Source organism: Pagrus major, chromosome 10, assembly GCF_040436345.1.
Source record: "Pagrus major chromosome 10, Pma_NU_1.0".
NCBI classification, from domain to species: domain Eukaryota; kingdom Metazoa; phylum Chordata; class Actinopteri; order Spariformes; family Sparidae; genus Pagrus; species Pagrus major.
In genome coordinates this window covers 21,447,101-21,468,013 of record NC_133224.1, presented here as the reverse complement: position 1 = coordinate 21,468,013, position 20,913 = coordinate 21,447,101, and the positions used below count along the sequence as shown (strand labels likewise).

The following is a 20,913-nucleotide window of genomic DNA, read 5'->3' as shown; positions in this document are numbered from 1 at the left end:
TGGATGTTTAAAAGCTGGTGTAGGAGACACAGGACCACATGGTGCCAGTTTGGCCAGGACATACAACAAGCAAGTGTTTCACTTTAGCCTGTGTTGGTTAGCAGCTGTAGTTTGCTAGCAGCTAGGCTAGCTTTAGACACTGCCAATACATCAGTGGCTATGGCTTTTGGGTTTTGTCTTGGGTAAGATGCTTTGAGGGTTATTTACATGTTTTATCACATCAGTACACTTGTATGTTTGCAATTTTTGTATTCCATTGTCTTGCAGTGTGGCCTTGCTCCTGTCTGTGCGGTCAACTGTCAAGTGTGACCCTATTCCCAATGGTAAGAATAAATGGATCTGCTTAAACGTATGCCTGTAGTCATTCGCACATATTAAGAACTGAACTTGTTTGTTCATTCAGGAGTTCTTCATATGGAGTGTCGTGATCGCTTCTTCATGATAGCCATTGATCTTTCCTTTACTGGGGAGGAACCTCACTTTGAGGCTGTTGGTAAGCTGATGTATTTCACTGAATAAACAACGCAAGAACAGTTTTGCTGCAGGCAAAGACTCATAATTGTCTTCCAGATGAGACAGGCGTGTATCCCATCACTGAGGAATATGCAGCAACGTGTGGCTACAGTGTCAATATATTCCCTCAAACGGGCTATTTGGAGCTACGAGCCTCTTACTTCAGCTGCCACACTGACAATAAGGTGTGTGCAAAACAATTTGATTAGAACTCTACAGCCCACTGGACTTCAAATTCTGACAAGCTTAATTTATGGGTTTCTTCAGGATGACGAAGTGTTTGCATTCAACTTCAACCTGATTGCGACACATGAAGAAAAGGAGGCCACTTATGCTTTGAACAACACCTGTTCTCCCTCTCTTCCCTGGTCTGCCAGAGAGGTTACCTGTGAGGCCAACTACATGGAAGTAAGCTTGATCTCAATGTAAGATTTTATTAAAGACATTCAGATACTTGCTAACTGTGATTTCTCAGGTGTCTGTGAGGAGTGACATTTCCTGCCCAACTGGGACAAAGAAAGACGACTGGGATGCTGTGGTCCAAACTGTATGTTTGACACTGCTCTCTGGGAAATATGTGGACTTTATACAGGACGATGGCTGTTTTACAAGTTGATGTACTTGACTCTTTCAGGCCTATTCTTCAGCCGTCTCAGACTGGCAGGTGATGTTCCAGAGGGCGGAGCAGGAGCTGATGCCCATGGCTCTCTCTGACGCTCGTAAGCAGGGCTACGCGTTTGACTTGACAGATGGAAGGCTTGTGTTTCGTACACCGTATGGACAACCTGACTCATTCAGCACTGAGGTAAACCACTGAAACCTGTGTATTGGTACTTTTAGTATTTGAAATGCCTGTCTTCTTGTAAAGGCTTGGTCAAAAGCCAGTTGTGATTCTGAGTCTCTCTCTCTCCAGGTGAATGGTGTTCCAGTAGAGGTCGTCCATGCAACTCTGTTCTCCAGACAAAGCTGGGCTGTCCTCATGGTCGACCTGGTGGCTGCCTGCTCCATGCGTCAGTATTACAATCTCCAATTTGCTGTAGTTTTTCTCATGGAATTGCCAAGTGAAGCTGTAATGCCTTCTCCACAGATGAAGGATCGTATGATGAAAGTGGCTACATGATGTGGGAGACTCCTGAGGTGCTACACCCGCTGGTGTCTGGTCTACATGAGACTCAGATCAACATTGGAGCCAATGGTGAATTGGTGGAGCAGCCGGTTGCAGAGGAGAGAGGCTACATGGTGGAGAAGCACAACAGCACGGTCCAGATCAGCATCCCCTATAATGCTGATGGAGGATACAGGAAGGTCAGAAGTCACTCATGAAGTCTCTCACAGGAGCGATGTGATGACTGTTAAACTTGATGTATTCCTTCACAAGTTACTATATCGTTTACAGAGCGTGGCGTCTGGTGACCTCTACGAGTTCTACATCTTCAATCTCTACTTGGAGCAAATCTCAGTGGATGACGATGACGTTGACACCAGACTTCGCTTCCACAGGACTTTGACCACTCCCCTGCTGCCACGCCCTGTTTTCACTGAAAACCGTAAGTCTGACTCAACATTCATCAAGTTGATGTACATTATCTGAACGGCTTTTTGTTTCAGGAACCATTCTTGAGGAGCGCACATTCACCGTCTACCTCGGAGATGTCCCTGCAGATGTCGAGCTGGCTGCTGTTCATTTGAATGAACATGAATGTTGTACAAATGCCACCAACCACTCCCTCACACAAGTTGTTCATCCCAACAACACTCACAGCTACACTGTGGAGGTGCCGTTCGACGACCCTGCTGTCATAAAACGGGTAAAAGGTCATGAATCTTGTCCACTGGCATCTTCAGACGTGCTGATGCTCAGTCAGAATTTTTTTGTTTTTTTTGTTTCCTAGTTCTCCAAAGAAGACGCAGCAATGCAGCACATGCTGGACATCAACTACACACTGACCGTTCTACCTGAAAATGAGCAGTTTTCCCACCTGTTATCAGTCATGGCATTAACGGATGTCTGTAAGTAACCTTATTTTTCAACTTGGCCAATCCTACTTGTGCATGAAACAGATCAACCCACTGTCTTGTATTTGACAGCTCCTCCAGCCTTTGATGCTGTCTGCTCGGAGTCTGGGATCGGCTTCAAACTGGACCACCGGCCTTTTGACTACCTGTGGGAGATCCGTATCGGCTCAGACCCGCTGACATCAGAGCTGGCAGCCCAGCACGGCTACATCATGAGCAACGACAGCCAGAGTCTGCTGCTGGACGTGCCGCTCTTCACTCATGGCTACGAGTACAAGGTGAGAGGGTAAATGACTTGTTAGAAGCAGCAACTGTTGTGTTGAAGGTGGAGATCACTGAAGCTGCTTGTGTTTTACAGGAGGTTACTCTGAAGGGGTTCATTGGCACTTTTGAGATCCTTGTGCAGGATCATGAAACGGAAGTCCAGAGCTCTACTGTCAAGACTTGTCCATTCTCTACTACTGAACTCATTAGTAAGAACATCCTGTCTTTACAAGAGCTGGTGGGGTCTTAAATATAGGTGACACATGCTAAAATGCATCTCTCTGTAGTGTGTTCGACTGATGGGAGGATGACTGTGGTGGCTGACTTTTCTCTGGTCATCCCGAGTGGAGGTGTTCCCGCTAGAACAAACCTCGTAGACAAATACTGTGGACCCAAAGAGGCAGACGACACCAGGGCTCTCTTCTCTTTTCCACTCAACAGCTGTGGATCCACAGTCAGGGTACTGCTGCTTACTAATGTTAAATAATGTACAGTTCCCTTCATTCCATAAACTTAATCATGCTTATGTTTTTTTTGTTTCTCCAGCTCAGCAAGGAATATGTGACCTACGAAAACGAGATTTTCTTCAGCCGGAAGCAGCGTGCTTTGAAAAATCCTTCATTCTCCAGCAATGATATTGACAGGTACATCTTCAACTTTATTTTATTTACACCTCCTTAACTGGTAATAAAACATTATTTATCCCTCTTGTCTCACAGGGTGATCGTGCAGTGTACATATCCTCTGGCTGGACTGTATCGCCTCTTCTCAATGTACAGGTTTGAGTCTGACACAGTTGGTGTTGGACGCATTGTGCATTCGGCCCTCTCCACTGAAGGTGGGTGGTTCAATTGCATAAACCACATTACTCGATGTCACATGCTGATTATGTGTGGTCTTGTACTCTAGGTCTGCAGAGTCCCACCGTTGAGCCCACTATTGCGCTTCAAACACCAGTGCCCGTTACAAGACGCACCCCAAGACCTGGTTACCACCCTCCTGCTCAGTACATCAAAGTATCCAGCTTTCTAAAGAATCTTCAGAAAAAAGGTTTGCACTTTAATTTAAATACTGGTTTAAAGATGAAGTTCTGTTCCTAAATTTTTAATTCTCTTCCAGGAGTGAAAGGATCTTCACAAGTCAAAGCAAATGCTGGCATATTTTGAAGGGTTTGACATGTTTTAACTGTAAATCTCAATAAATTGGTGTCTAAAAATATGTGGACTGCATTTGAGGCTTTATTACTACTGTACATCTCGAGTAGCTGATATGACTGAAGAGACTGGGATGGCAGGACATCAGTCCAGCTCTAATGTAGTAAATAAAACCTGGATCACTTAAGCAAAATGTAGCATTCTTGAGCTACCAGGTCAAATCTCAACACAGCTTGAGCACTAACCTGTCTTGTCTTGTAACTAAAGAAATTGCCATGATCAGAATAACCACTGAACAACTTGCATGTTAAAGGTAGAGGTGAGATGGATAGACTTTGTTACCATAACATACATGGTTAAGACTATGACAACTCTGCCTCAACTGGAACTTGAATATACTGTGCTTAAGTGTTCATTTTTCAGAGACTGAAATAATTTGTCGGAAGAAAGCTATTCAAGGAATTAAGGTTGCAAAGTGCTTCCTGCAATTTAGAAGTTTTCAAGGTAGCAGAACTTGTTACAAGTGGCCTGATGGTTGCTACCTGACTTCAAGACTGACAGTTCTCTATATTCAACCCTTTCAGTCAAAAGTGCTGACATGAACTTGAAATTGTTGTCTCCAATTTGATTTGTGGTAGAAATGGACACCCTGGCTATTAACTTCTGTCAGAGGTTGGTAAACATGCACTGCTGGTACAGTGTGTACATGGATGGATTAGGAGGTGGACAATTTGGCAGAATTCAAGACATGGAAGCAAGATCTCACTTGCATGTGTGAGGTCATTAACATGTTTTTATGTATTGTGGGGGTGACCATGAGAACAGCCTCTTGCTGAGTGGTAAAGTGTATTTAAACATTCAAGGATGTCAATCATCAGTACCAGAGCTTCACATCAGTTGCCAATTTGTCGCCTTCCACATGCTGTGAAGATTTTCCCTGCTTTTATGAATGTGTGACTTGAAATGTTAGTCCACAAGATGAAGTAAAACTAAATGTGCTGTACACTACCTTGTAGGCCAAACGAATACTTGAGCATTAATTCAAGGGTTACGCCACTTAATAGACACAAGTTTACAGGTCTTGTACTACTGCGTGTTTCTACTGCACGTGGAAAAAAAAATGGTAGCTGGAAACGGCTCCTTCCAGGGTGAACCTATTCAGTTTATTTGCACATAGGCTCATGAATAGATTTAGATGTTTCTAATACAAATCCTAAGTATAAAGCTATAAAAAGATTTTTAAAGTGGCATGTTTACCTCATGTAAGGAGGTTGTGCCACTGAGGACTCAAGTATACACTGCACACAATTATTAGGCAAGTTGTATTTTTGAGGATTAATTTTATTATTGAACAACTACAGTGCTCTTGGTCAGTCCAAAATGTTAAACCTCAAACCTGAATATTCAAGGAAGTAAAGTGAGGTTTTGGCTTTCTTAGGAGAATGTGTGCACAATTAATGGGCAACTATTAGTGTGCAGAATTATGCAACTAAATGAAAAACGGGTTTCCCATCTCATTTGTTTATTTTCATAAATTAAAAAATAAATAAATCAGTGACCAATATAGCCACCCTTTTACATCAGTCATAAGCCTTCCATTTATGGAGTCTGGTCAGTTTCTCATTCTGATGACGATCAACTTTTTGTGCAGCAGCAACCACAGCCTCCCAGACATTGTTCATAGAGGTGTACTTTTTTCCTTTACCGTAAATCGACCATTTAAGAAGGGACCACAAGTTCTCAATAGGGTTTAGGTCGGGTGAGGAAGGAGGCCATGTCATTCTTTCATCTTTAAGGCCTTTAGTGGCTAGCCAGGCAGTGGTGTACGTCGACGCATGCGATGAAGCATTGTCATAGCATAAATCATGGTCTTCTTGAAAGATGCAGACTTTTTCCTGTACCTCTGCTGGAAGAAAGTATCTTCTAAAAACTGGCAGTAGGTTTGGGAGTTGAGTTTGAGTCCATCTTCAACCCGAAAAGGTCCAACTAGCTCATCTTTAATAATACCAGCCCACACCTTGCTGGCGTCTGAGTCGAAGTGGAGCTTTATGCCCGTTACTGATCTAGCCACGGGCCCATCCATCTGGTCCATCAAGAGTCACTCTCATCAGTCCATAAAATCTTTAAAAAATATATTTCTTGGCCCAGTCTTGTCTTTGTGCACTTTAAATGCTTGGAGGTCAGAAGTCAAGAATTTCAGGAAGGAAATACTGACTGGTGTTACAATGCTAGTGGCAGCTAATTGAGACTCCAGTAGCTGTGTAAGTGGGTCAAAAGATCTGTTAGTCACTGCTATCACGAAAGACTCTTTTTCCACATTGTATGCAAAACTGCTCCAGGACCTGTAAACTAACTTTGAAGTCTAGAAGTTCCCCTCAAACAAACATCCAATAATTTAGTTTCAGTCTCACATCAGGAAGAAATGTTAGCCCGCTGAGTTTTGAATTGTATGAACTACTCTAGCAAACAGACCATGGACATGTAAGGACAAATCTGTGTGGCCAGGTATAGTCTCAATATAAGGGCATTTAGGAAACAAGTTTATTGAGCTTTATATTCAATACATTAAACACAATCCAAAATATGGATTCATTGTAGCTTGTGATCTTCTAGCTCCTGTGAAAAGAATAACTTGATTAAAAACCAATTACATTTCACAATTGACCAAACAACACTCACAGCTACACTGTGGAGGCACCGTTCGACAACCCTGCTGTCATAAAACGGGTAAAGGTCATAAATCTTGTCCACTGGCAGATGTTGTGCTGATGCTCAGTCAGAATGTTTTTTTTTTTCTGTTTCCTAGTTCTCCAAAGAAGACTCAGCGATGCAGCACATGCTGGACATCAACTACACACTGACTGTTTTTTTTAAAAAGCTGTCTCTTATTGTAAGCACATTAAGTCTAAACTTGACTTTTCATTCCTTATCTCATATCTTGTCAGGATAAGCACTAAAGAAGAAGATACATAAAATAATTCACAACAAAGACCCAATAAAAATTTTAAATAAAAGTGTATTTTTCATTTGTTCAGTTTACAACTCATATGACAGTGAAATAAAGTGTTTAAATAAAGTTTCAAAGCATCACTACCTAGATGTTGGTTTTTCCGTCCCTCCATAGTCACGCTCCGTTTTCTTTGACCTGATTGGAGTGGAAAACAACAAATCACACATTTAAAATTAAATACCAGACACAGATCAATGTTTTTAACTTAACTAAGTTTCAATACATTTGCTCGACCCGGAGTTAAAAGTATTAGTTCATTTGTTATGCACATTGGTATATGAATTGTAGTAATTTGTGGGTATTTTAGCTCCAATTGAAGAAATATATCTAAATGAAAATATACATGTATCATTTCGTTACCATGCGTCCATTTGGAGTCTCTAAATATTTTCATTATAGAAAAAACACTGTAGAATAGTCACACATTGTGTTATCTTCATCAAATCTGAGGCAGACGTTTACTGATAGTGTGCTTACATCCTCATACTGTCCTTTACCTGTACAGATAAAGCCACAGACAGGTATTTACACTATTTTGTTTATTTAAGTTGAACAAAAATCTTCAATTTCTACTGACTTCAAAGACACACTGCTCTGCTTCTGTAGTGGTTTTGACACTTCCACAAGAAACTTGAGGGTTTTTTCATGATGACATAACCTCTATGAGGCACATCGTCAAAAGCTATAGCCATTAAAGTTTAGGTATATATCAAAATATGGGTGGAATGGAAGTGGTTTTTAACATTAACTGAAGTCATGGTTTTAAAACACACACCTGTGTTGCAGCCTCCCTGTGTGTGTGTTTGACTGACATGGCTGAAAGGTCCACAGAGGAGTTCAAGGGATGATGGATTGCAAAAGTTCTCGTATAGTTTGCTGGGTAACGACACTGAATTGTCAGCCTAGAACAGACGAGACTTACATCATCACCGTCATCTGGTTTAAAGACAGATTGAACTTGGTGTGTAGGTGTCTCACCTGTACGGAGAGTCTCTGTGTATGAGAGGATCATCAACAGGAAGAAACTCTTGATGGTAACTGATCTGGTTTTCATAAACAAGGAAACTCCCCTCAGTCTGAGGAAACATGAGGAGATCAGAAAAGAGACCAGAGAGCATTATATTCGGTGTCACTTTACAATAATTTAAGTATCTCACAGTGACAGTCGTCCCACAGGAGTCCAGGCTGAAGCTGAACAGCGCTCTGGCACTGTCCGTCTCCATGGGAACACAGTTGGGGTCCAATAGGGTGGTTCGGTTGGGGTGAGTGGGCGGGATGGTGTGGGTGGTGTCGACTACTGCCACCATCCTCCCTTCTGGCAAACATACTGTCAGAGAAACACTGCAGGCGTTATTAAAAACTAAGAAAAATATTTTAACTTTTAATGCTTCAGTTTGAGGTCGTACCGAGTAATTCTCTGGCAGGAAAGGTGCATTTATGGACAAGAGTGTCCTCCACTTTCAGAGACACTGCGTCCACAACAGACACTTCAACTCCAGAGACAAGACCCTGCAATGTCAACTCCTGCATGGATAGAAGGAAGAAGAACCCGAAAAGAAGAAGCTGGGACTTATTTAATCAAAGTATCCATGACGTGTTCAAATCCTCTCTTTCAATTAAGATGGTTTTAAAAAACGAAGCCTGACGAGTGTTTCTAATCCTTCCTTTACTTTGAGAGCCCATTTAATGAATTGCACTCACAGATGGTATCAGATTGATTAAGATGGAGATTAGCTGTCAGTTGGGTAATTGGACAAGAAAAAACTAATTAATCTAAATTCAGCAGGATCTAGATTGATTGTAGTAAGAAATCACAGGGACAGGAAGAGTAAATAAATAAGTCACATAGAGTAAAAACAGTATGACTGATTACCTCATAGTTCATCCCAGGGCTGTAGGAGGGGATCGCCACAGTCAAGTAGTCATCCTCCGCCTCCACCACGAACCCACCCATCTCCACCAGGTCCCAGTCCAGCTTGCGGCCTGCGAGGAGGAGCTCCCACTGCAGCTCGGCCTGGGCCCTGTGATGCAGCAGCACCAGCAGGCTGCTGTCGGTGCACTTCCCCTCCAGCTTGGGGGAACTTGGAGCTGCACAGGAAATCATCAGGGGTACATGTTCGTGAGGCTGATATTTAAGTTTTAAGAGAAGAGTTTAACATCTAGTTAAACATGCAAACCATCAGTGTATTTATTTAAACTGCACCAGCTGGTCTGAATAAATGGTAATAAGAAACTCAGAACTCTCACCTGTGTATTCAACACTGTGCTCTATAGTGACTTGATGATAAAACACCTCTCCACTTACTAAGATGTTGAGAGTGAAGCTGAAAGAGAGGCTGTACATCTTATAGCCAGCACCTATAAACTGGGATTAGACAGCAGGTTGTTTCACATATTTTGGAATTTGTACATATGATAAAACTGCTCAGTCACTCTCACCTCTGGGATTATTTTTGGGTGTGACAACGGGAAACGAAGCTGATAAGAGTGGCTACCATTGGAGTGGGAGAGCCTTGACACACTGAGGTCTGCGTCGCTCTGTGTTTGGTGGCTCCCGGTCCAGGTTAAAAGGTCTCCGCCACCATCTACTGTCACCTTCTGGAGGGAAACGTCAGCTGCAAAAGAGCCTACAGTGAAGGAAAACAATCCCTTATTCCCTGTGTCTGTGGAGAGAGAGAAAGATATCAATGATGGCAGGATGATCAACACACCGAAAACCTAAAGTCTCGGGTTCAACATCTTTCTGTGACTATGATGGATAGATCCAAAACAAAATGAATGCTTTATCTAATTATTCTATTATTTTCTTCAATATTTTCCTTCTTTTGGAAAAATCTGAATTAGTTTCTAATAGCACAACTTGTCTGAAAATGATATAAGTCATGATATACAGTACCAAGGGCACGGAAAACCCCATTCAAAATAGTGACACTGGCGTTTACTGCAATGAAATGTCTTCCACCATTATGCTTCACATAAGACAAAACTCCCCAAATATCTTCACATTATTATGATAAAATAACACAGCCTAAAGTCAAAGTCAATATTTATGCACATCTTACCCTCTTTCTGTTTAAGGATACCAAACAATCCCCCATCCCTACTGCACATATTTTATTCTTTACTAACATAAAGACATTGGTGAACATGGCCTCAGAAAGCCTTACTGTTGGTGAAGACTGGGACTTGTGGGATGAAAGGAGTCTTGAGGAGCCTGAAGGAGCGGTGCTGTGTGAGAAGCCAGTGCTCGTCCTCCCACTGACTCATGAAGAACAGATCCACTGACATGGACTGACTGTACTGTCCTCTCAAAACACCACTCTGTAAGAATCACAGTCAACACACTGAGAGGTGAAACCAACATCGGTAATTCAAACAGCTATTTTTGCAGATGTCAAGTTGATTTCTGTTTCTTTCTGGCTATATTTTAAATGCACTATTGCTTATTTCTATACCTTAATGTGTCCACCATGGGCTCCGAAAGGAATCCTGACCTCTACTCTTCCCTCCTGCAGGCCTATCTTGAATCCTCTCTTGGTATTTTCAGACTCACTCAGAGCCCATCCATTCACTCCCATCCTCATGCCTCGGTCTCTGAACAGACCGTCGACCAATGGAGACAGAATATAAGGGACAGTCCACAGCAGGTCAAGCCCATCTGCTGTTGCCTCATCTGGGGATGAGAAGTGGGGAGAAGAGACATTTAATTTTGGTATTTCACTTTATTTGTCAAACGATGTAATACTGATACTAACTCAAAGTACAGGCAACAGCGGTCTCAACAGCCAGGAAGTTGCTGTGGAGTCTGTACAGGATGGTAGCTCTGACAATCTCTAAATCCACTCCTCTCTCCTGGGAAAACACATTAATACCCACACACAGCCTCCACTTAATAACTGCATGATGTACGCCCAGTAATCTCGAGTAAACAACATCGTCTCTGTGTACCTTAACAGACTGTGAGAGAGGGGAGGAGTAAGGACAGCGGAGGATGAGGTGTGAGCCACGCTGTGAGATGTGGTAGCCCAGAGCAGCAGCCTCGGTCAGGGACAAGACCCTCGCTTGCTCTGGTGGCTGTTCCGCTGTGGAGAACATCACAGTCATGTCTGCCTCATCAGCTCCCTGCTCAGTGACACAGAGGGGATGAATCAACTGATTGGACACTGATGAGTATAATTTAAGAAGCTTTACAGCAAAACATAATTTAGTTAGAAGGAACAGTTAGCAATTTTTATGTCCGGGCTCGTACCATTTACTAACCTTTTGCTCTTTTTTGGATGTGCTGGGCAGAATCGGCTGCTGGATGGACACCTAGAAAGGAAGAGACAAGGCTTGATATACCTTTATAAATCACTCAAATCTTCTTATAGCCCCAGAACGTGTCCGGAAAAGTTGACCTTCAAAATAAGGCAAAAATGGTGTTTGAGGTTGTTTCCAGTGTCATATACAGTCCATGTGACATATAGATCTCCATAGATACTAAGCATACAAAAGATAAGCATTTTCTTTTTAAAATATTACAATACAAACACACAAACACTTGTGAAGGTAATTGACTCACAGTCATGCAGACATCCATATCAGTCAATCAATCAACTGACCAAACTGACAAAGACATTGATATTTATATTTTATATTAAAACTAAAATGTTTATCAAACCTAAATTTGATTTTAAATTTAGTTCTATTTAACTATAATAACCTTTATCTAACTAATTTTATCTAAACTTATTTTAACATACATTTCCTATTCAGTTCAAGTGTAAATATAATCCAGCTGACTCTAAAGTCCTCATTTACCCTACTTGCTTTAATTTAGATAGTCTTGCACTGAAGGTCTGAACTTTGCTGTGTGTGTGTGTGTGTTGTCAAGGAAGAAACAAAGAGGAAAAGTTGTCTGAACAACAGACGTAGAATAAGTGTGGACGTGATGACATGACTATGCAGGTTAGTAACTCACCTCCATGTAGTTTTCTTCACAGACGATCTCTCTGGTGCTCCACTGACGCTGGAGTGAGCAGTGAAGCTGGAGGGGATACGCTGCCACCATCCCATCCGCCTGCAGGTTCACAAACCAAAGACGCAGGTGATAGTCTGTGCCTCTCTGTAAAGGAGACGTACAGAAGTGGTGTGTTGTTAAGAATGCAATCCTGCAACATGGCAAAACACAAACATTGTAGGAAACAAACTACCTTGCTATGGACGTGACAGGCAAGGAAGGAGGCACGAAACACCAGGTCTCCAACATCATTGATTAGGACGGTGTAACCACAGAGTGTGGCCTCCTGATTGGACAGAAAGTGGAATCCATACTGGTCTGGTGGTTTACAGCACAACATCATCAACAAGTACGTCTGGAAGAGAACCCAAGCAGAACTGGTGCACATTTTCTCATTGAGGACAAAGAAACATACCTTCAAAGTCAAAGCGGAACATCAGGCCGAGGAAGCTGGATTTGACAGAGAGCCAGAAGTGACGCTCAAGACAATTTGTCTGAAACATTCCTGAGAATATTAAGAATGACGTCAATTCATAACTAATTCATAAACGAATGTATTATGTAAAGAAATGCATTAAAATGCGATTAGATGAGTCAGATGTCTCAGCGTAGCCTGGGCCTTCTCCATTACGCTGAAAAATACATGCAGGAGGGCTGAGCAGCAATGAATTTAATAATACGGTTTATAGTCTTGTTACATGACAATTATGACAGAAATGACTTATTTTTTTGGTTTTACTTCTGTGAATACACCGGTTTGATGTAATGCAAAGCAGTGGGACACAAATGATTGCTTTGAGCATAAATATGATTACTTGATGTGTGATTTTTGCCTAAATTTGTCATGTTGTACAGCCATTTTTGATAATAAGCCTTGCCATCCTGCCCTACACATGCATATAATGGAAAAGGAAATGTTTTGAGTAACTTCTGTTCTTTTTGTTCAATGTAAAGCAGGACAATAAAATAACAGCAGGAAACAGTATTTGATATATCTCTTTCCACACTCCACCATATCCTGTATATCATTTCAAACAGGAGCTCTATATCAGCACAATATTCCCCCTGTAGGACAATATTTATTAATAGTCCTGGTACATAAAGGTCTGTGCATGAGAGGTAATACACAATATTGAAAGAGAAACACTTTATTAGCATGGCTGAGGTAATATCCATTCCTTGTCTGGACCCCCTGGAGTTTACTGGCCCTACTCATTTCACAATGTTATGAAACAGATATATTTTGCTGTCTTCATGCTACTGCTTTAACATATTAAACACACGGTCTTACCTGTTGGCGATGGACTGGTAACACAGAGAGGAGAGGCGAGGAGCATCACCACACTGAAACAAATGCATGACACAGTGATGTGAAGTCTTTTCACGAGGCTTCATTTTAAATGTAGCTTGTATCTTTCACATTTAAACTCACCCACACAGACTATGGTAACATAGCTTCATTTTTCAAGAGTAATTGTGAGCTCAGTCGGTGAAAACGTGTCGATTTGAAAGCTGTTCAAAGCAGTCGTATTTACCTTCAGAAAGGCCGCCATTTTGACTGACGCACCTGTCAATTGAGAATCTAATTAGCATAGCATAAACCTCCGTCTTCTTGACCTTTATCTTTATAAACACGTGTGAAAAACAGCTTAATTTGAGCCGAATTCACAGTAAATTAGCAAAAAACTTGCGGCATATTTCATGAGGCATTCAAGTCAAGTGTTGTGTTCGGGGGCCTGAATAAAAAATGCGATCCAACAGTGACACCCGGTGGACAGAGTGTATTTTGTCACGAACACACTGTGAACAGTGCAGCATACAGTACAGTAGTGGAGTGGTTGACCGGTTAAGGCAGTGTTGCCAAAATGCTAACTTGGTGAGTTAAAATTGTGCTCAGATACTCTTTATACACTGTAAATGTTTCCTTTAGTTGTCATTTAATCTGTAACCAATATACGAGCAGTCAGTGAGACATTGCAGTGTACTTCATTCTTGATTACTTCCATGTTATGCTACTTTCTACTTCGACAGTACTCCAGTCCATTCCACTGTGGAGGGAATTACTTTACTTTTTACTACACTAAACTCAATTAGATTTCTTTAGTTATATATATATATATATATATATATATATATATATATATATATATATATATATATATATATATATATATATATAATAGTAATTTTATTAATAGGCAGCAGGAGGACGGTTACCTCGCCTAACGGAACCTCGTGCTGGAGGCTGATTTAGGGACCATCTATAAATTACACAATTGTTTGTTTGATTTACACAAAAACAATGTTTCTTAATGCTGACTTGATGATATTAGTGAAAATTATGATAATAAAAAATAATACTGAACTGATTCATGTAGCACACTTATTTTGATTGCTAATATGTTATGTATTTATTTTGCGAAAATATTTTTATATGACCATGGCTTTTTTTTCAATAGCTTGCAGGTCATTTGACGTTTTTATTGGATTTTGGTGAAATTTCTATTTTTCATGAATATTTTAAAGAAGAGTCACCATTTTGCCTCCAAGCCTGACCCCAGATCCGAAAAAGTGTCCATACAGAGGGGTGCCAGTACGCTCCAAACGGCCCGAAACACGCTCCTAAACACCTCCTGGAGGGAGGATGTTGGAAAGTTGACATTGACACTTGGTCAAATTTCAATTTCCCATCCATCCCATTCACTTTGCAGGCCTGCCTCCAAGCCTGACCCCAGATCCGAAAAAGTGTCGACTCCAAATTTCTATTTTTCATGAATATTTTAAGGAAATGAAGCATTTTCAATAAAAATATCTGCCATTTTTTTCAATAGCTTCCAAGTCATTTGACCCATTGACTCAAAATCAATGCCTAAATGTCTTAGGGGGGAGGGGGAGGCCTTGGGTGGAAGGACCATGCACCTCCTTTCTCCTGCGGAGACGGAAGAAGGACCATCCTCTATCCGTCCGCTCCGAGTTCACTGACAGCAGACATACACCCCACACACAGTATGACAAGCTCTACAAAAAATGAAAATTCATCCACAACCCACACAGTGGGGCCACTTTACCTTCATTAGGCACATTTTCACTCACCTGCAGTAACATCATCTATATCATCACATGCAACACCAGCAATAAACATTATATCGGAAGAAACCAAACATACCATACTCACCAGACTAAAACAACACCTATACAACATGGGGGAAGGTAGACTCTCCACCCCTTTGGTCACACACTTCCAGCATCACCCCCCGGAACACCTCACAATTTCTGGCCTGGAAGCAAATGACTGCAGGACCAGTGGGCAGAGAAAGAGAGCAGAGACACTGTGGATCCACAAATTAGGCAGTACAACTCCAAAAGGCCTAAATGATGTACACTAATCCACCCTCCCCACAGGTGTAGCCCCAGAACTAAAACAATCCATCCCTCCTTCCCCACAGGAACAATATTTCCCACCTCCCTATATAACACAGTTTACTGGCTTGCTCCCCCTCCTATCTTCTATCTTCCCTCTCCCCCTTCCTACAACTGTTTTAACGGCATTGTATGTGAATAAAAATCATCCAACTTTTAACGAAAGCGTGTCTTTAATTCTAATGAAAGCCTTATTTATGATTTCATCAGAATTTATCGACCATATACACAGTGTATGTCTGTTTTTTAAAGCTAATACCAGCTTTAAAAAACAGAGCCTGAGATCTTTTTTTGTCTTTATTGGCACAAAAACATGAGATTAATTTCCCTTTTTTCCATAAATTGGCATTTATTTGTCTGTCTGAGTAATAACAATAAAGATGATTGGCATTATAAAAGACAACGTAAGAAGGTGTGTTTGTGTTTCTTGAGATCACAGTATTGAATCAACACAATTATCTGTTCTGCCTCACCGGTATGGAGGTCTGTCTTGGTGCTACACCAGTGGAACAAAGATTGAAATGTGAGTATGGTTTTATCTTCTGGCACTCTGTAGTGATCTTCAGACACACAAAACAAAACTCTACTTCACACTGAAGACAAACAACGTTTTTACATCTTGTTTCATCATGTCACACCAGCACACCACAGGTGGGACAGGCGCGGATGGAGGGACATCCTGTGACCCCCTTCACCCTCTCAAAGAAGATATCTGGACAGGTCCTTAATATTTCCAATTGGCTCGGCAGCCGTCATTGTCACAGCGGTCTGAACAAGGAGCCGGACCTTTCCATTCCCTCAAACACTGCCAGCAGAATATATGTGTTTTTTCTGTCTGCTGTGCATCTGACACTGAGATCACTGAGATTAGTTCTCACCACACGAGACTTGCAGCCAGGACACTGTGAAGAGAAGTCACTTCTATTCTAATATTTAACATTTAGATTTAGATTTTTTTATTTAGATTTAACATTGACATTATATTTTTACAAGAGAAGTAAATATCACAAAGTTCACAATATTGCTGTAAATCTGGTCAAAAGTAACATTAAAAAAAGTCACATATGTTTTTTAAATGTGGTTTATTGCTAAATGTGGCGAAAAAGTCGCTGTTTATTTCAGCATGCGCAACTTTACAATCGGCGCCCCATATAAAGCATGCATCATGAACACAGTGTGAGAACTACTTGATCTTAGTTTCTGTACAGGTGTGAAAGTTTTTCTGAGAATCTCAACATCTCTTCAACAGATGTTCAACAGGTTTGACAAGCTTTTTGTTTTTTCAGCTCAGTTTCCCTGTTAAATGAACATACCCACACACTTGTGTCATTCCCACTAGGTGAACAGCCCAGCAGAAGCTCACAGACCTATGCTGATGAAAAATGGGGTCATGTTTATCGCATTCACGAGAACAATCCACAGAAGTGTTACACACAGAAGTGTTACACACAGAAGTGTTACACACAGAAGTGGCTGCAGAGGTCAAGTCCACAGAGAGGGTTATGAAGATCAAAGTTTGTGAGCGGAGGACGGAAAGGACCATCGTCCTGTGTGTCACTGAGGAGCAGTTAAAGAGGATCACAGTGCTGCAGCTGAAGAAGAAGATAGAGTCTGTCTTCAGGATCCCAGGTAGAATCACAACTGTATAAATCACAGTTAACATTAAGTTAAGTTGTTGTCTATTAAGCTCAAATTATGTGCTAGTGGGTGAGATTTGCCAATGGTCCAAGAGAGGCAAATAAAAATGACCTGTAAAAAATCATAACTGATGTCTTTGTGAGTTATTTGTGACTGTCTGGTTTTGATTTCCTTTGTGTGTGTTTGTGTTCCTGTGTCTGCATGTTGTAGTGCGTAGGCTGGCGATTGGTTTCTCGCAGCTGTGGGACGACGAGCTGCTGACTGACCGTGGAATCAAAGATGGATCAACCATTGAATTGAATGGATGCGTACTTTGTAGTGGTCCTCCAAGTAGTGGAATGGGTGACAGGGAGGGCAGAAACCAGAGTATGGAATGTGTGGCTATAATGTTAACAGGAAGTGATGTCAGCAGTGAGGCAGCACCACATCCTTAGCCAGCAGCAGTCAAAGATCTCCACCAGGATTAATGCTGAGGACTTCAGACACTAAAAGAAGTCACACAGGTGGACAGATCAGTGTTTTCAACATCACATTAACAGTCTAACTGGTACAATGACTGGAGTAAAGCAGGTCCACTAAGTCTTAAAGAAGGCTGATGTTATCCTGCTCTGTCCTCACCATGAGTTATTATCATCTGGGGACACAAAGACACATTTTGACTCATCGTCACATTTCAGATATTTGTCTAAAATCATCCGTTGTACAAACTGTCCACTTCCTGACTCTTTTACTCAGAACTAATGTCATGTCATGATTTTAAATGTGTCATCATGTCTGTAAGTAAAGGGTCAACTGTTTTAATACCAGTGTTGGTCAAGTTATTTTCAAAATGTAATATATTACATATTATTAGTTTCCTTCATTTTAAACTAATGTCATGTTACAAAATTACTGCCTGTGTAGAGTAATTTACTACCTGTTACACTACTTTTTAGTTACTTTCAACAAGTGTGCTCTGAGGATTAGGCTTCATCATCAGGCCTACAACATACGGCTCATTTCAGTCACACAGACACTGATCAAATATGTTATAGGCTCGTCTATATTAAACACACAGAGCCTATTTTAATGTGGTCATGTTGGTGTGGATGGGTTCTTAAAAAACAACAATAAACGCTTCACTTCGGTCGGTAACGCGTTACATGGCTTAACACATTACTGAAATATTATTAGTAATGCAATATATTACTCTGTTACTGCTAATAGTACTCTATATATACTATATATACTCCATATATTGATCTAAGTATAAAACTGTTTTAATACTGAGATTTAAAAGTGCATTAAGTGATTCCTGAGACAGATAGTGGATTGTTTGGGTTGGTAGCTTGCCAACAACTGAAAGCATTAATATTTGACTCAACTAGATTTACCAGAAGGACTCATGTCTGCATGGTCGGCTCTGCTATCAAATCAAAGAGAGAAGCTCAGATCACTTCTGGATTCCAGTTGGATGACTTAAAGGACTAAAATCTTCCATTGTGCTTTTTAAACTGGACCTGAGTGATTTAAAATAATATGATTGTTACAGAATCATTTTTATTATGATTGTTTGAGGATGATCTGTCTTGAGCTGTATTGTGTTTTATGACATGTCTTTGTTTTTTCTTCTACTGTTACTCAAACTGATGTGTAACCAACTGATGTGCAATCAATAATTAATCTTAAAGTTCATACAGATATAAACATTTTTACACTTTTGTACCTTCACTGGCAGGATTGAACGTTTTTCACATGACTATATATATATTTATTATCTTTAATCTGATACTGCCTGTGAATAAATGTTACTGTTGTGCTGTTGTTTAACTTTCATTAATGCACAGATGATGTATTCAATACAATATTTCATTATTCAGAACATCCTGTACAAACCAGATGAAAAACACACAACTTAGACTGCTATTTTACTATATTATGTGAAGTGTGAATTAAAGTCTGTGCTTTAATGCTGCAGAGACATGCTGCAGTAATCCAGTGGACTTCTGGCTGCAGTTCAACACAGTAATTCAACAGTCACATATGTTTACTTTTGCTACTTCAAGTGCTTTCAGCTGATGATACTTCTGTGCTTTTATTGTATTGTTTAGTTCAAACTTGAATGCAGCACTCATCACTCACCCATTAACTTTAGACTCATAGAGCTCCACATTACTTTTAAGAAGATTTGACATTAATAAATGCATTATTGTATATACAGTATACAGGAAATTTGACATGAGGACTTAGAAGTTTTTCCATGATTACCTGTTACCCTAAGCCATGTAATGACATATAGAAAATTGTGCTTTTAATTTGTATTAAATATTATTATTATTGCTATTTTTATTATTGTTATTATTAATAATAATAATAATAATAATAATAATAATAACAATAATGGATTACAAAATAAATTGAAAATTATGGGCTACAAATTATGAGGTAAATGCTAAAACAGATTTTAAAGTAAAAAGGTTGGTGTATATTTGTTTAAATTTACGAGCCAAAGTGAAAGTCTTTTTAACTTTGTTTCCTGACAATGGAACACAGCCGAACCCTGTCTTATCATCTGCACCGAGTGAAGAAATGTCTGTGAAAGTTTTTGTGAAAAATATACAAAATCGGGGGACTTTCACTGTCAGCTTTACTGAGGAACAGTTTATAGGCACCACCGTGCTGCACCTGAAGACAAAGATAAGAGAGTTTAGATTAGGGGAGCACCAGGTAAAATCACTTTGGGTTATGCGACCACATGGTCACGATTGAAATAGAAAGACATTTTTAAGAATTATGAATAATATATCTGGGATTTATTTTGGGGAAATGTTCTCAGTGCCTGTTTTTGACTTCCTTGTGTGTGCTTGTTGTAGAAGAGCTACAGCGACTGTTCTTCGCTGGCAAGCCGCTAGGAGACGAATGGCTGCTGTCTGACTATGGAGTCAAACATGAGGCCACCATTCATTTAGCTGAATGCTTAAGAGCGGGGAGTATTGAGGAAACTCAAGGGACTGGAGATGATGGAATGGGTGACAAGGAGGGCAACAATAAAAGTATTGAATAACTCCCTACTTTTTAAAAATACTTCTGTTCTCAATATGGACACAATGTTAACCTGCACTTCAGAGGTACAAGGGCCCAAATGATGAGCTCCAAGTCCACTGAAATCAACGCTAGAAATCCCCAAACTAAGTGTATATATGTAGGTCCAAGTGTCTATTGATTTATAGTAGAGTTTTTGGGGGGTTGGCCTACAGAGGGAGCTAAAGCTTATCACTCAGTGGACAAAACTGACACATTTTCAGCTACGCTTCATGACTAAATGTAAAATAGTGTACATTTTAAATCCTGTATTGCATGGATAATGTCAGCATTTTGGTTTGTTGGAGGCTTCCCTCTACCTTTGATCAGCCAGGAGAGCAAACTGTCTGTGAATGTCAGCCAGACAAAGGAGCTCACAGTGGACTCTTTGGACGGCTTCAGATACCTCAGTGTCTGCATCACACTGGACTCATCATGATCCTCTCAGGTTGGCATCTGTGTGTAGGAATCCGTCAGTGTTTCCACCACGTCAGATGCCGAAGGGACTGATCCTTGTGGTGCTATAGACTTTGTGTACCTGCACCACAGAGAGCCTCCAGTAACCTTCACTTTTCAAAACTTTTTTTTTTATATATAGGAAATCATTCAAATGTACACCTATGACAAGAATCACAGGGTTTTTAAAAAAATATAATTGTCTGAGAATGATCTGTCAGATGTACTGTTATTTTATTATATACGTATGTAAATGGAAAATCAAGTGACACAAATTGTTCACAGGAAGCTACGTAATGACAGATTGTTTTACCCGCCAGTTTTTGCAATGGATACCAAATACTTTGAAGAAAACTGTGGAACCGTTTGTAAAAACTTTCTAG

The 20,913-nt window shown here is 40.5% G+C and overlaps 2 protein-coding genes across 7 annotated transcripts; one reads left to right on the top strand and one right to left on the bottom strand.

Annotated features, from left to right (window-relative positions):
* Positions 1-35: 35 nt before the first annotated feature.
* On the top strand, positions 36-4,011 carry LOC141003764 (uncharacterized). The gene is made up of 19 exons (XM_073475207.1): positions 36-182; positions 268-323; positions 404-493; positions 571-698; positions 781-921; positions 989-1,060; positions 1,148-1,318; positions 1,427-1,523; positions 1,601-1,818; positions 1,910-2,060; positions 2,122-2,321; positions 2,406-2,523; positions 2,602-2,807; positions 2,888-3,002; positions 3,081-3,253; positions 3,340-3,437; positions 3,513-3,631; positions 3,703-3,843; positions 3,913-4,011. Exons 1-19 carry the CDS (start codon positions 160-162, stop codon positions 3,957-3,959), a joined length of 2,364 nt encoding a protein of 787 aa, XP_073331308.1. The 5' UTR covers positions 36-159; the 3' UTR covers positions 3,960-4,011.
* A 2,484-nt stretch (positions 4,012-6,495) lies between these two features.
* LOC141003954 (uncharacterized) lies at positions 6,496-13,478 on the bottom strand. Of its 6 annotated transcripts, none has more exons than XM_073475446.1 (18): positions 13,389-13,478; positions 13,248-13,300; positions 12,372-12,461; positions 12,150-12,274; positions 11,918-12,061; positions 11,218-11,268; positions 10,906-11,079; positions 10,713-10,809; positions 10,413-10,630; positions 10,125-10,278; positions 9,397-9,620; positions 9,205-9,322; positions 8,831-9,045; positions 8,364-8,481; positions 8,115-8,284; positions 7,936-8,033; positions 7,042-7,092; positions 6,496-6,563 (listed from the first exon to the last, which is right to left on the bottom strand). In XM_073475446.1, the coding sequence occupies exons 1-18, from the start codon at positions 13,415-13,417 to the stop codon at positions 6,557-6,559; spliced, it is 2,136 nt and encodes a 711-aa protein (XP_073331547.1). In that variant the 5' UTR covers positions 13,418-13,478; the 3' UTR covers positions 6,496-6,556. The 6 variants fall into 6 exon arrangements, with proteins under 6 accessions (XP_073331547.1, XP_073331545.1, XP_073331546.1 ...); XM_073475444.1 differs by lacking the exon at positions 6,496-6,563 and adding an exon at positions 7,733-7,859 and having other exon boundaries at positions 6,946-7,092; XM_073475445.1 differs by lacking the exon at positions 6,496-6,563 and adding an exon at positions 7,733-7,859 and having other exon boundaries at positions 6,946-7,092; positions 10,713-10,806.
* Positions 13,479-20,913: the final 7,435 nt, after the last annotated feature.